At 37.2% G+C, this 15,292-nt stretch overlaps 1 protein-coding gene across 2 annotated transcripts in view; it reads left to right on the forward strand.

Annotated features, from left to right (window-relative positions):
* Aduk (unc-51 like kinase 3 homolog Aduk) overlaps positions 1–15,292 on the forward strand; it is an 81,574-nt gene that overhangs the window by 27,504 nt on the left and 38,778 nt on the right. For both annotated transcript variants that reach the window (XM_083118527.1, XM_083118528.1), the window contains exon 5: positions 11,750–11,976. In XM_083118527.1, coding sequence (XP_082974653.1) covers positions 11,750–11,976 — 227 coding nt within the window. The remainder of the gene's footprint in view (positions 1–11,749; positions 11,977–15,292) is intronic.

A 15,292-nucleotide genomic window follows, 5' to 3' on the forward strand; every position in this document is an offset into this window, starting at 1 on the left:
AGGCAAATTTTGAAAATGTGTCTATCACAGTAAGTAGATACTTGTAGCCCTTGTTGATTTTGTCTAAGTTTTTCAACTGCCCACTTGCCATTTCAATCAAGTCGCTCTGCCATAAATCATCTATGCCCTTTGTAACTACTGGGAGTCTCTTATAATTATGTCTGGCTTGTCTGTGTAATTCATCAACGATAATTTGTCTAGACATGGTATGAAAACAAGAATATTGCAACTATGGGGTGTTCAGCAGCTGATACTGCAGGATTTTCTAAATACAATTTGTCCCCTATTTGTATTTTAAATTCCAAAGTGCCATCATCTTCAGCATAGGCTGTTTCTAATGTATTGGGATCTGTAAAATCCTCCAATTCTACACTGGTGATTTTTGGTTTGTTCTCAGCATTTGTTATTGATAAGGTAGGGTAGTGGTGTGCCTGTGGCTGATGCCAATATTTGATCTTGATTGGTCTCAATGTGCCCCCAACAAAAAATTGGTAATAAAATTGTGCAGGGGACAGCATATATATTTTGCCACCTGGTGTAAATGGTGAATCATATTCTTTGTTGGGGATGCTGTACAATTCAAGAATTACTGTATGTTTTGGATTCTCGATTATGCCTGTTATTTCTTTTTCTGCTGTAAGCAATCTGCTTGTTACAGATTCAAGGTGCTCATTGATGGTCCTAACAACATCATCATGGCCTGGCTTGATTTTTATGTCCACAATAAGTTTCTTGTATTGTTGCACAATCTCTTGAAGCTGGGTGGCAAAAACAGACAGGGCATTTGCTTGATTGGATTCCATGGTCCCTAGCTGTTGCTTGATATTAGCTACAATTTGTTGCAAATTTTCAACAACTGCCAATTTTGAATTTTGAGCAGTAAGATCATGGACCTGTCTTCTGATATCCTCAAACAGGGCATGCAGTTCATTAATATGTTGATTGGTTGGTAGAGTGGCCACTGTCTGAGTGAGATGTTTGATCTCTGCTTGGATATTCTTGATATCTTCTGATTTCAATATCCTATTCACTGCCCTCTTAATATTTTTAAGTTCCTGTGATGTAGGAAGATTTGATACTGTATTTTGCAAAGATTCAAGTGCCAACTTTACATTGTTTAATTCAGAAGCATCGGCCACATTTTGCATAGCATTTTGGAGCAGGGCTATATCTGCCTGAGAGGGTGTGGATTGTTGTAAAATTTCAAGTTTTGTTTGGATATCATCGATCAAGTGATGAAAATGAGATAGTTCAGATTCAGTGTTGAGGTTTTCAAGCTTTGTGATCTGTTGCTGGACACTGACAAGAGTATCTACAATCCCAGGCAGGCGAGTTTCTTGTACATTTGCCAAATCACTTTGCACTGCTGCTATTGTACCCTCAAGATGGGTTATGGTACTTTGAATTTTTCCAAAATCTTCATATGTTTCAAGTTGCAGCTTAATGTTGGCAACACTCCGAGTTATTGCATTCAAAGCATCAGAAGATGGCAAGTTGTTCATAAAATTTTCAAGTGTCTCAATTTTTTCTTTAACCTCGGCTATGGCATTGTGCAGAGGGTCCAGATTAGGTATTTGGAGTGATTGAATCTGTTCTTTTAGAGTGGAAATGACTAGATCAAAATCTTCTTGTGATTTTATGCTTTTGACAATTGTTTGGAGCTGTGTCTGGACATTATTTATTTGCTCTTCCAATTGCTGTTTCAATTGCTCAGAATTGGTAGCCTGGGTCTTAAATTTGGCTTGAAGAGCTGCTACAGCTTCTTCTAAACTTTGAAAATTATCTAATGTTGCCAGATCAGTATATTTTTGAAGCAACAATTTGAGTTCGGAATCAATTTTAAGAAGAGGGTCCATGCATTGTGATTGTAAATTTGTAATTTCTAATTGAAGACTGGCATTGAGTGTGGTTTGTAAAGCTTGCAAATCACTTCTTAATTTCTTGACTCTGACATCAAGCATCAGAATCTCATCACTGTGATCTTCATGCCTTGTATGGCCAAATATATCATTAGGCATTTTTGTTTTAATGGTTATTTATTATAGAGTATCTGATTCTTAATTCTATAAAAAAGGGTATAAGCTTGTCATAAGATCCCGGGACCTCAATATATAAGCAGTCACCTGCAGAAACAGTATAAACAGTGCCAGAAACCATGTTTGAGTGCTTAATTCTGTAAATATTTCTCCCTACTGAAATCTTGACATCACCCTCAGGGGTTGTAATAAATTGCAATTGCCCACCTACAGGTAATTGGTAATGATTTAAATTATTGTTAAATATGTACAATGTTTTACCTGTTTCATCATCATTATCTGTAAGTATGCTGTTCAGATGAATAATTAACAAGCCACTCAGTTTAGACATTACAGATTGTAAATCAGGAGAGGGTTGTGGTGTGGGCAGGTCCATAATAGCCTGTTTTTTGAACCCAAATAAGTTCATAGGCATGTTTATTTATTTCAAATCATGCTCTGTATTTGGGCATTGTTTGCCACTTTTCAAATCACAATGCCCCCAAGGTAAAGTATGTATGTCACATGATAAAATGCATCTCTTATCATCATGTGAGTCCAGAGCCACTTTTGTTACAATATTGCTAGTCAGCAAGTGATTCTCACTCTGAATTCTATTTTCTGATGTTCTGATTGAACTCTGTGATTTGATGCAATTTTTATAATCTTCAAATACAAGCTCTTTTTCAACAGTTACTCTGCCAACGCCCTTGGCTTTTTTGACAACAGCACTACATGTTTTAAAACTGTACACCTTGGCACTTAACCCAGCAAATTCCACAATAACATCACCAAGTGTCTCATCTTTTAACTTGCCAGGCACCTTTTTGTTGTGGTGATGTTGAATCTTTGTATGTTCACTGGTATCAAAGTATTGAAACAATTCAGGCTGTGACATATCTTGATAAACATCTTCTGTTTGAATTTCAAGAATAAAACTATCCGTGTCCATGTACAATAATTTTACACGATCACCATAAAAAGGTTTCAGCACATCATAAAACAATGTTAACATATGTAATTTGGACGATTCCAATATCGCAGCCCCTTCATAAATAGGTTTATCAAACTTGATTTTTGTTTTCTTCATGTTGAAAAGTGCCATGTGCTCATCATAAATTCTTCTGTAATTGAAGTTGGGCTTTGCAACCAATTTTTTGCTCCGGCTGGGGTCAGTAATTATTTTAACATCGGTATGTTTCCTGACATTTTCAATAGTTTTGCCATACACTGAATTCACCATCAATTTAAACAAGCCCTTATCAAATTGACTCTTTGCAGATGTTCGAAGCTCCGTGTTTGTATCAATGTATGGTTTCAACCATCTTGAGTGCCTGAACCTCAAAACTTTGCCAACTTTGGTTACTTGAACACCATGTTTCATCAGGAACTGGAGGTTTTTGTAATATGTGACATATCCTTGTTTCGGCTCCAGAGTCATCATGAGCTTCTTCTGTTTAGAGCCAGGTGAGCACTGAACCTCGGGAATTGGGGGCAGATCAGAAAATTTATTGTGCAAATCATCAGGAATTATCAGATCAACCTCTAAGAAGAGGCCATGTTCACTGTCATCAAAATTCTGAAGATCCTCAATCTTGAAATCTTCAACCCATTCAAGCCCTGCATATGGCAATTTATCCATCATGGCATGACCATAGAGGTTGTTTGCATCCACATAAAGTATATAATTTGATGGCCGTGCTGGATCATAATCAGGCATATGCTTGTTATTTGCTCTGGCATATCTCTGGGAACATTGCACCATCCCTCCTCTTATACTTTTCTCCATAAACAGATACATATCTTGATCGTGGATCAGATCCAATTGCATTTTGGTATTCAAAAACGTTGCAGACCATGCTAGGCCCGGGGCACTGTAAAAATACACTGGGTCCAGTCCATAATTTTGCATGGAAGATTTTCTGAATGCCTGTATTACATCAGCTAAAAGGGTTACATCAAGTTTCAAATATGCCATGTGATAATCACCAAATGTCTGGCATTTTAAATTGTTCCACATCAACTGAGCATGGTGATAATCTTCATCAGTGATTCCAGATCCTCTGATTTTGCTGTAAAACTCTTCTTGTGGTGGCAGGGAACACTCATCAAATTTAGAAAAATCTGTGACATAGTCATATGGATATACACCCTTCCGCCTAATTAATTTCAGGTCCTGATTTGGAAACGAAGCATGTGTGATTTTCAATTGATCATCAGATAATTGAGTGGTCAGTGTGGCCAGGCTAGCAGATAAAAATCTGTAAGAATCAAGAAATCTTATGTGAATAGGAACACCATCAACTTTAATTATCTTGCTAATAGATATATATTTTTCATCATTTTCAGCTAAAATATTTAAATTCTGCTTGTCAAACCCCTCGTACCTGATCAAATGATGGAAATCATAATTGGATGCTCCATGGCAAAATATGGGGATAAATCTTGGTCTCTTGATCTTAATATTACAGCTATTACACAGGGCCATTAAGAATTTACCATCTGTATGAGAATGGTGATGTACCTTGATATTTGTATCTGAAAATTCACAATCACATACCGGGCATTTTTCTGCATTGTTGAAATCTTCAATCTGTTCCTCTGTTAAAGGCAACATAGGCTTTGATTTTAATAAGATGTTAGATGCTATGTCACGGCACACATTTTCTATTCTATATGCAAATTCTTTGATGGCATTTGGTCCCTTGTATGAATATTTTTTAATAACAACACCATCCCGTATAACCACAAAACAAAAGCTGGAAGGTTCATGTAGCTGGTACGGTGTAATTGATGATTCTTCTGGATCTGGGCTACAGAATGCAAGAGATTTGAGATTCGATTCAGAATCCCAGACAATATATACAGGGTGTTCCAACAAGGCTTCATACTTTTTGAATTTGCAATTTTCACTTGGATTGGGCATCACCATATGAACAGGTTTATGGTTGCCACAGTATTTCAGATGCTCAATTAACTTATTTTTTGCAATTTCTGCACTCTCTTCCCGAACCCCCTTCACCATTTTTCTACCATCAAATACAGTTAAGCATCTTCTGCACAACTTGAATATTGTATGAGTTTTGTCTAGTTGTGTTCTCACTAAAGCTTCAAGATTATGTATCAGAGTATAATGATATGTGCCATCCCCTTCAATTAAGAGCAGATCAATCGGAATTGCAGATTCATCATCAAGTGTACTGATTCTGAGAGGTGCTATCGGGCAATTGCCAGTGGAACAAATAAATACATTAATAGATAATTGTTTGCCATTGATGTGCCTGGCCCTTTTTTCAAATTTATCAATATTCTGAACTGACATTGGATATTCTAAACCCTCCAATGCATCGTCAAAAAGATGTTCATGTTGTTTGTAATAACTTATTCTCTCAGGATGCCTTGAAACTAGAAACAAAGCAGCTAATATACACCACAAAAAGCATTTCTGGTCGGTATTTTCTATATTAACCACGGCTCTTTTGTTTTTGATATTGGCAGGTAATGGCAAATATGTAGATCCTTGTAATGGGCTGAATTCAGAAATATGAACATATAACTTGTGTGATGAACCGCATAGGCTCCATCCTGATTCTTTTGCCGCAAATTCAGAGTGTTTGATGTTCAATTGATTTATCAAGCTGCTTATTATTTTGTCTGAATTTGTATTTGAATATACAGGTACAGTTTCTGTTATGTGGGGCTGTGTAAATTTTGTGCCATTTGGTTTCTTATATTGTGCAAACAATTTAAGGGAGAGCTTATAAGAGCCATTTTGTGCATTAAGAATTGCCTGCAGATCAGAATTTTTACTGTTCAAGAAATTCTCAATGCCACATCTTGGCTCTGACACAAAACAGTGATCCCTAAGTTGGCCATTAAAACTGCTACGGATAGGTTCATGTCGTGGCTGCTTTGCTGCTCTGGCATTAACAGGTGCTTCGTGCTTTCTTTTCAGACCAGATGTAGATGGTTGTGTTGATGACTGTACAGAGCAAGTATTTTTATGTTTATATGTGAAATATTCCATGCTATATTTTCTATGGCATTTGGGGCAAATTTTTGTGGGAGTTCTGTATTTGTCCGGATTACAAATCTTTTGGTGTCTGGCCCAATTAGAGCTAAATATATTTTTATTGCATTGATTACAATATTTTTGATTCGGCATTTTTGTTGTTGTTTATTATATACAATTTCTTGGGATTCAATTCAAAATTCTATGCTGGATAAAAATATCAGTTGGGTTCAACACTGTGCTTTGTATGTGTGTGTATGTATTTATGTGTGTATACACTTAATATTTTTGGCTTTGGTATTTATATACAATTTCTTGGGATTCAATTCAAAATTCTATGCTGGATAAAAATATCAGTTGGGTTCAGCACTGTGCTGTGTGTATGTGTGTATGTGTGTATACACTTAATATTTTTGGCTTTGGTATTTATATACAATTTCTTGGGATTCAATTCAAAATTCTATGCTGGATAAAAATATCAGTTGGGTTCAACACTGTGCTTTGTATGTGTGTGTATGTATTTATGTGTGTATACACTTAATATTTTTGGCTTTGGTATTTATATACAATTTCTTGGGATTCAATTCAAAATTCTATGCTGGATAAAAATATCAGTTGGGTTCAGCACTGTGCTGTGTGTATGTGTGTATGTGTGTATACACTTAATATTTTTGGCTTTGGTATTTATATACAATTTCTTGGGATTCAATTCAAAATTCTATGCTGGATAAAAATATCAGTTGGGTTCAACACTGTGCTTTGTATGTGTGTGTATGTGTGTATGTGTGTATGTGTGTGTGTGTGTGTATGTATATGTGTGTGTGTGTGTGTGTGTGTATGTGTGTGTGTATGTGTGTATAGGTGTGTGTGTGTGTGTGTGTATGTGTGTGTGTGTGTTGATATTTTTGATATTGGTATTTATATACAATTTCTTGGGGTTCAAATCAAAACTCTATGCTGAATAAAAAAAACAGAAATAGGCCACAACTTGGCCACAAGTAGACCGGAAGTAGGCAAACCGGAAGTAAACCGGAAGTGGACCGGAAGTGGACGGGAAGTGGACCGGAAGTGGACCGGAAGTAGACCGGAAGTAAACCGGAAGTGGACCGGAAGTAAACCGGAAGTAAACCGGAAGTGGACCGGAAGTGGACCGGAAGTGGACCGGAAGTAGACCGGAAGTAGACCGGAAGTGGACCGGAAGTGGACCGGAAGTAAATATGTGTGGGTGGGTGTGGGTGGGTGTAGGTGTATATAGGTGTGGGTGGCCTAGTTTTAAGTGTGGCCCAAGAGGGGCATATTTTTGACAAATTTATGGACAACAATCTCACAGAAGTGCCTTTTGTAAGTATAGGCAAATCAATCTGAGGGAGCTCTTCCTTTCTCATGGAATCCATGAGGGCATTTTCACAAAAATCTTGGATTAGGCAGGGTTCCACACTTGAGCAAAAAGCTCATGTAGGCATGTTGAGCTTGTTTTAAGTATAGCCAAATCTGCTTGAGGGGGGCTCTTCCTTTCTCGGGTTTATAATACCACAAATACCACTACTCATATGAGTATTAAAGATACCCTACTACTGGTAAATAGATTATGTTATTTATTATCATGATTCCAGTCATTCGATAATTTTGATAGCTGTGTTACTTCAGTTATTTATTTTTACTATAGTTTTTGAGAATACCATACCTATGCAAGTGGTTTATCAATTCAAATTTGATATATGAATATTGCAATTAGGGTGTTACCCAAATTAATGATTACAACTATACACAAATAAAATTTTTGTAGGATTACGTATTTATGTTCACATCAATATATTTTTCTTGAAAACAAATATTTAATTTTTTTTATAGACTGATATGAAGTCAGCATTTTGAATGAAAAGTACCTGGAGCCCTTTGACTACAAAAGGGCCCCAGGTTCGATACCCAGCGGAGGCACATAGTGGTTCAAATCCAGTCTCGATCAGCTTATCTATGCATAAAATGGACTCATAACAAAAACTAAGAAAGACGCCAAGTTGGGAGGGGGCCTCCCCGATGGCGCAGTGGTAGCGTCGTCGCCTTGTAGTCAAGGGGTCCCGGGTTCGATACCCGGTGGAGGCACATGGCACAGTGGTTCGGATCCCACTTTAAACCGTAGGCCCAGTCCCGATTAGCCTTACTGTGCATAAAGTGGACTTAAAACACCAACTCAAACCAAACCAAGCCAAGTTGGGAGGATGGGATCCTCCTGCTCCTCCATTCCCCACACTGCTTGCTCATCATTCATCATTCTTCCTCGTCTCACAATTAGCCGAAAGTGGCAGAAAGCGACTATAGATAAGAGAATAATTAAATAAACCATTCATCCTCATTGTCATGATTGAGAGAAGTGGAAGAATAGATGAGGAGGTAAACAGAAGAGGACAAATGGGTGGTGGACTATTTCAAAGCGTTCGAAGATTAATATGGAACAAGGATGTACCTATGAAATGCAAGAAGGTAATATACGTATAACACATACTATGTGCCAATAATTACGTATGGAGCAGAGACTTGGACAATGACATAGAGAGACAAAAAAAGATGGAGGCAATGGAGATTAAATTTTTAAGTCTTTTGAGGAAGACTAGAAGGGATAGAATAAGGAATGAGGAGATCCGACAGACAGTGGGTGTAGTGAAGCTTCAGAACAGAATAGATCAGGCACAGACGAGATGGTTCGGACACATGAAGAGGATGGGTGCAGATAGACTGCCAGTAAGAGCTTACAATGCACAAGGAGTGGGAATAAGGCCAAGGGGGAGACCAAGATGTCAGTGGAAAGAGCAGATAGTGGAGAGTGTTAAGAGAAGAGAACAAGATTGGAACACTGTGGAAAGAGAGGAGTGGTGATAGACCAGGAAAAAATGGAGAGGCTTGACTTCTATGCCGACACAGCCAGAGGCAGGAAATGGCGAAGGATGATGATCATGATGATGTCATGATTAGAAACAGTTACAGAAAAGTGCCGCAAAAGGAGGAGAAATGCATAAATTTGAAAACTATGTACTTATATTAACTGAAGAAAATTGTCATTTCTGCAGAAAAGTCAATAACTCGTACATGCTTTTTGAAATATGATAAAATTATTGAGGAAACTGTTGTGTAAACCTGAGTGTTCTAAACATATTGTAATTTTAAAATTTGTGGACAAATACTATCGCAAAAATAATTGTAATTCCAGAAATTCTTTCATTCTTGTAACAATAATTTCTTGATGGTGAGATCCTACATACTGACGATGATCAATGCTGTTAACGTACTGAGCCATTTATTGCTGGCACTATTCCCTTGTCAGTGCAGTGGAAAATCCATCGCTCGTTTTTGCACTGCAAGTTGTGTCTTACACAGCAATTAATGACATTTTGGTGTGTCTTACACCATGAATATCCACAGGATTTGTTCCAGGGGTGACGCAAACGAGGCACTTTTTCCCAGTGGTGCAGCAAACGAGGCATGTTTCTCTCCAAAATAGCGATGCAGCTAAAAAAACGTAGCTGTTAGTTATCTGGATATCTGAATTATTCAGATACTAATTAAATAAATTACACAGATATCTATAATCTACAATCTAGATAATCTGTATCTCCATGTAATAGACTGTCTTTATGAACCTCCTGCAAAATTAAGGGTTATTGTTGATTTTTTCTGACGCTGTTGCCACATTCAAAATTCACCTCAAAATGCTGAGAAAAAATGTAGCTGTAGCGATTTCGCTACAACTACAGGAATTTTGTAGCTTCGCTACCGCTACAACTACAATTTTCAAAATGTAGCATCGCTACAGCTACAGCTACAAATTTTGTAGCTAGCTACAGTAGCGACGCTATAAGTAGCTCGCTACTTCTGACCACTGGATATGGATAGATCTATATGGATAGATAGATAATCGTGTGTCCATACAGGTGTATCGGTACACCATGCTATACATAATTTAGTGAATTGCCTGCAGCACAAACAGTTGTACTGCCGGCGGTACAACTAGGCATATTACCTGAAAGACAGTTGTATCACCAACTGTCAGGTGTTGTACAAATTCAGATTTAATGTTATCACTAGGGGGCAGATTTATATGCACTAAAAAGGCCAAAATTTGCACTAAAAAGGGCCAAAATATGCATTTAAAATATGCACTAAAAATTTTAAACAACCTATTTTAAGATTCTGTACGTCTTACATGCAAAGTAAATGTATCAGCAACTCACTGAACGCAATTATAGAATTGAAAGTGTGATAAATTGTGCTATTTAGGATTACTAAAAAATACAAAAGTACATTTTTTTTAGTTTCATGTAAACATATATCAATTTCATGTAATTTCCATACTTCAGCTTTGCCAGCACACTACTTTGGAGTGTGAACTTATGACTGGTTAACTGCTGCTTGTTTCACATTGAAAAATCTGGTGCTGGTTAATATTGACAATTATCTCCAACTGACAGATAGTTAACAGAAATATTAACTACACATTGAAAAACCAGCCCTAAAGAACAGAAATGTTTCATGCATAATAAATCTCTAAGGACACTGAACTCGGCAATCCCAGGAACACAGAAATTAGCCCAATCTGTTTCTTCTCCATTTCTCACCTCCTTTTGTCAGCTCTTGCAAAGTATATAAGTAAAACACATATTAGCATGTGGATGTTAACTTTATTAGGAGACCGATGTGTGTATATATTTTTTTTACCTCCTTCCCCCCTCCCCCAGTCACATCACTAAAGAAATGAAACTCAAGGACGGGTCGTACAAATATACCATCCTTACTTTCTTTTGGGCCAAAAAAATAATTAATTTTAATGTAAGACATTGAGCATACCATTTGTATCTTACAATCTTCAATTTGCAATCGGATATACAGATGTGAATAGTACCTCATATGGCTTGTTTGAATATGCAAAACTAACTGTTCTTTTATTAGCATATTTCTCGAATGCAAAGTTTCCCTTTCTTCAAATTCCACAAAAAAAAAGTATATGGGTACATAAATTCTTTAAGACCTAAACATGCCAGCACATCTAGATGGAGGGGTATGAATTCAGTGCAGATAACTCAAAACCTATTCTTGTCCCAAACACTGAATTTCCTAGCTACGTATCAGATAAGGAAATATTTAACTTCAAGAAACCATTAACAGATCTACACTAACAGCATTATATACAGAATAAAAATACAACATGAATGCAAGACAAATGTATCTTTAAAATCACATTGATCAATATTAATAGAAAGGAAAAAGTTAAACAAAAACTAATACTTAATAAAACCTTTTCAACTGTTTTGTAATTTGTTGACATTTTGATTGATTTGCTTTATTTTACTTCGCTTTTTGTGCCAGTTTTGGCTAATTTGTGAAGATGAGGATAAGTGATGACATGAAATTCTGCCAACAGGGCCGGCTGTTGACCTTTTGAACCAGTTGGCAAAGGAATTCATTTGATATTTTATAAATTAGTGATAAATATAATATGTAGTAGAAATGAATCTCCATACTAGACAGAAATCAAAACCTACGTTAAAGAAGGCAGTGGTCCTTCAAGGTTAATCATTCATATAACAATAAAAAAGCAACATGGAAGTTTAACGTACACTAAACTTAGTGCCCATTCCCTCTACCCACACTCTAATCCATCATTGCCTCAGTTGTACTGTAGAATAACATTTCTGATTTTTTTGACTCAAAAGAAATTTTCCTTTCATAGATTTTGGTTTTGCCCAGTACTTGAGCAGTCAAGATCAGAAGACTACACTGCGAGGATCTCCACTGTACATGGCTCCTGAGATGCTTCTGAAGCATAAGTATGATGCTAGTGTTGATCTGTGGTCAGTCGGTGTAATTATGTATGAATGTTTGTTTGGAATGGCACCATACTCATCAAAGACATTTGAGGAGTTGGCTGTGAAGATTAAGACTCAGCAAGAAATTCGGGTAAGAGTCCTTCCTTTTTATTTATTTATTTACAGTAATATTGGTTGTGATTAGGTCTGAATCAATACCACCGTCGATACTCATCAATTCCCTCCGATACCAATACTTTGAAATTTTAACAATTCAAAAGAATTCAGAATATTTTGCGATACAGGTTTTCCATTTGAACTATATCATAGCAATCTACAAGTTTTGTTGTAAAATATTCATAATTTTAATGAGATAATCATTTAATCACAAAATCCATTTCTCCCCACAATGTTGTGCCTCCCCAATGGTGCAGTGGTAGCATCATAGCCTTGTAATCAAAGGGTCCCGGGTTCGATACCCGGTGGAGGCACATAGTGATTCGGATCCCACTTTAAACGGTTGGTCCAGTCCCGATTATCTTTACTGTGCATAAAGTGGACTTAAAACACTAACTCTATCAATCAATCCCACAATGTTGTTACAAAAATAATGAAAATTATTCATTTTTCATAATTTCCAGGGTACTTAGACTTCACAAAACGGTTGTGCAACATTTTTGTGCACTCTGTATGACACCTGGATTCCATAAAAGAATCAGCCTGTATGGATGATTAAATTGCAACTATTACTTTCTGATGTCCAGCACCGTGGCCATCCAGTCTAAGGTGTTAGGCCTTTGGGCTGGGAGTTAAGGGACAAGTTTTGGGGGGAAGCATAAAAACTTTCCTCCTGAGATTACAGCCAATGTATGGGACCAACATTGTGAGGAAATTGGGGAGCTACAGATGAGTAGCGTAGCCCAGTCATGGAAACCTTCAACAACCACTGGAGGTTAATTGTACCCCGTAACAGGTTGGATGATCGCCCATCTCTGCTGAGGCATGTGGGAATGGGGTGGGCAGTAGGAAGGTAGGCCCTACCCCTCATGGCCTGTTGAGCAGTATGTTATCAATACTTTCTGATACCAAAACGTTAGTACCTTCCCCTTAGTTGTGATTATATTTATTTTATCATGTGATGTGAATTATCCATAGGTTCATAATTATCATAATAATCCACAAAAGGCCTGCCATAATAAATTAGACAGACTAAAAAAGCTCAGCCAAAGTATTCACCTCTGATATTTTTTTAATTGTGTGTTTTCCTCTGCTTATATCATGCACATGGGAAGTTTTAGCCCTTGTATGTTTTAGTTGCTGAAAAGATCTTCATCATGCTGAGACTGAAATAAGTAGTTTGACATGGGTTTGTTTCTTTAATAATGAAGTTTAAGGTGAGGGTTATTAGCAAAAAGCATCCAATCTTGGTGATAGTGCTGCTACCTCGACCTCCAAGCAGGCTGTTTTTCTGTTGGGGTTTTCTCACTTAACTTTTGAAGATCCCTCTTCACCTATTATTCAGCACACTTGAAATTTAGCTGCAAACGTATAAATCTACTACCTTCCTGTACAACTAATCTGTACGGTATGATGGTCTTGTACTTCACTTGCTTTCTAACTGTTGTACTAATTAGGGCTGAGCTGATACCACTTTGAAGCAACATTGATACCACCAGTGGCGTAGCATGAGCATTTCGGATGGGAACGCCAAGTCCGAAGGAAGGGTAGGCCTTTTTTTATGCTTAAGAGTTTACTTATGGAATTAGCCGACATATGTATTGTCTATTTAAAATCACAATCTCATTGTGTTTATTACATGAAGTCAGCCGGGTTCCGATAAAACATGATCCATGCTAGTAGAGACAATTGGACAGTTCTAAATAATCTTTTGAGGCTCGAATCATCATTTGAGGCTTGTCGTAGCCTTTTATGATGTATATTTTGAGGGCACAGAGTTGGCAACACTGTGGGCTCTTACTGTAGCTTTTTATGAGGGGGGCCCATTGCCCCCTGTTTACATCTGGCAACACTGCCGTAGATTTTTTGACAGTGTTGTTAACCTACTGGGTTTTTCACTGTAAATTTTCATCAAAGGGCCTGAGGGGTCCATGTATTTTTTATGTCTGGCAACACTGTTGGGGGCCTAGTGTTGGCGACCTGTGGGCCCTTACTGCAGCTTTTTATGAGGGGGACCTATTGTTCCCTTTTTACATTTGGCAACTCTATTGGATGTTTTTTTTTTTGAGGCTTGGGTTTTGCCAACCCATCCGAAGAAAATTCCACTATATGATCTTTCACTGGCTAAGCTAACCTACAAATAGGAGTTGGCAGCACTGACGAGGTTCGAATTATTATTTGAGGCTCGAATCATCATATATTTTGAGGGGGGGGTTATGGTTTTTTATGCTGTACGAATACTGGGAGCTTGACAGTGACAACCAACAGAGTAGGTAAACCTACATCCAGGAACTGGCAACACTAGTTTCTGACAGTGAATTTGAAATAAAATATTAAACAAAATACATGAGTAAGCACTGTGGGTACAAATAGTACCAGTGTTGTGCCCCCAACTCCAACTGGGCAACTGGGGGAAATAATTGTACAACAATTTGTACCTAATTGTACAATACTTGTACCTAATTGTACAACATACATATACACAGACATAAAAGAAAGAGCCTTCCCGCAACTTACTTCATGTACATTTTATATGATTTTACAACTGTGAAAAGAAAGCATATGTGTTCTGTATGCACACATTTATTCTTATTTTTCGAAGTTGAATGAAAGCACATGTTTTTACGTTCTCGTAATACTAACCTTGCTCCACTGATTTTAAATTGCTTCCATCCGCTTTTTTTTTTTTCTGTGTTATTTCCGTATGCATGCAACATTCGCTTTCAATAGTATAATGAAACACAGAAGGAATGTTAGTATAGCAGGCTCCAAGTTTACAATTTATTAAATTAAACAATAATTTATGTAAGAATATACTTGTACTTACCAGACACAAAATAATAAAAGCACATGTGAATGTTTGCGTGTGTTTATGTTATATGACGACTGAGTAAAAAATAATGTTGACTCCCCGAAAGATAAAGTTCCTAGTTCGACATCAGATGCATGCAAATTTTATGTTTTGCTCTCCAAAATCTTGATTTTATGTTTGTGCTATTTGTCATACAGCAGAGGAGGAGGAGGAGGGAGAGGGAGGGGAGGGGGTACTATCAGCGCCATCTATTAGCAAACAATAGAAATAAAAAGTAGGTCAAACTTTTTCAACACCCAAACATTTTAAACGTCTTCGCTTAGTAATACGATCTAGCTGAAGACGTTTAAAAGAGTACTCTTAGTCGATGAAGCTAATTGCTAGGGCCCTTATATTACTAAAATATTCTTTAATTTGCATATTTCTCATACCGCCATATGTTGTTCTAGTTGACTTCTTCCAAAAAAATGCTAATTAG

Source organism: Lepisma saccharinum, chromosome 3 (assembly GCF_977018435.1).
Source record: "Lepisma saccharinum chromosome 3, izLepSacc3.1, whole genome shotgun sequence".
In the NCBI taxonomy this organism is placed as follows: Eukaryota; Metazoa; Arthropoda; class Insecta; order Zygentoma; family Lepismatidae; genus Lepisma; species Lepisma saccharinum.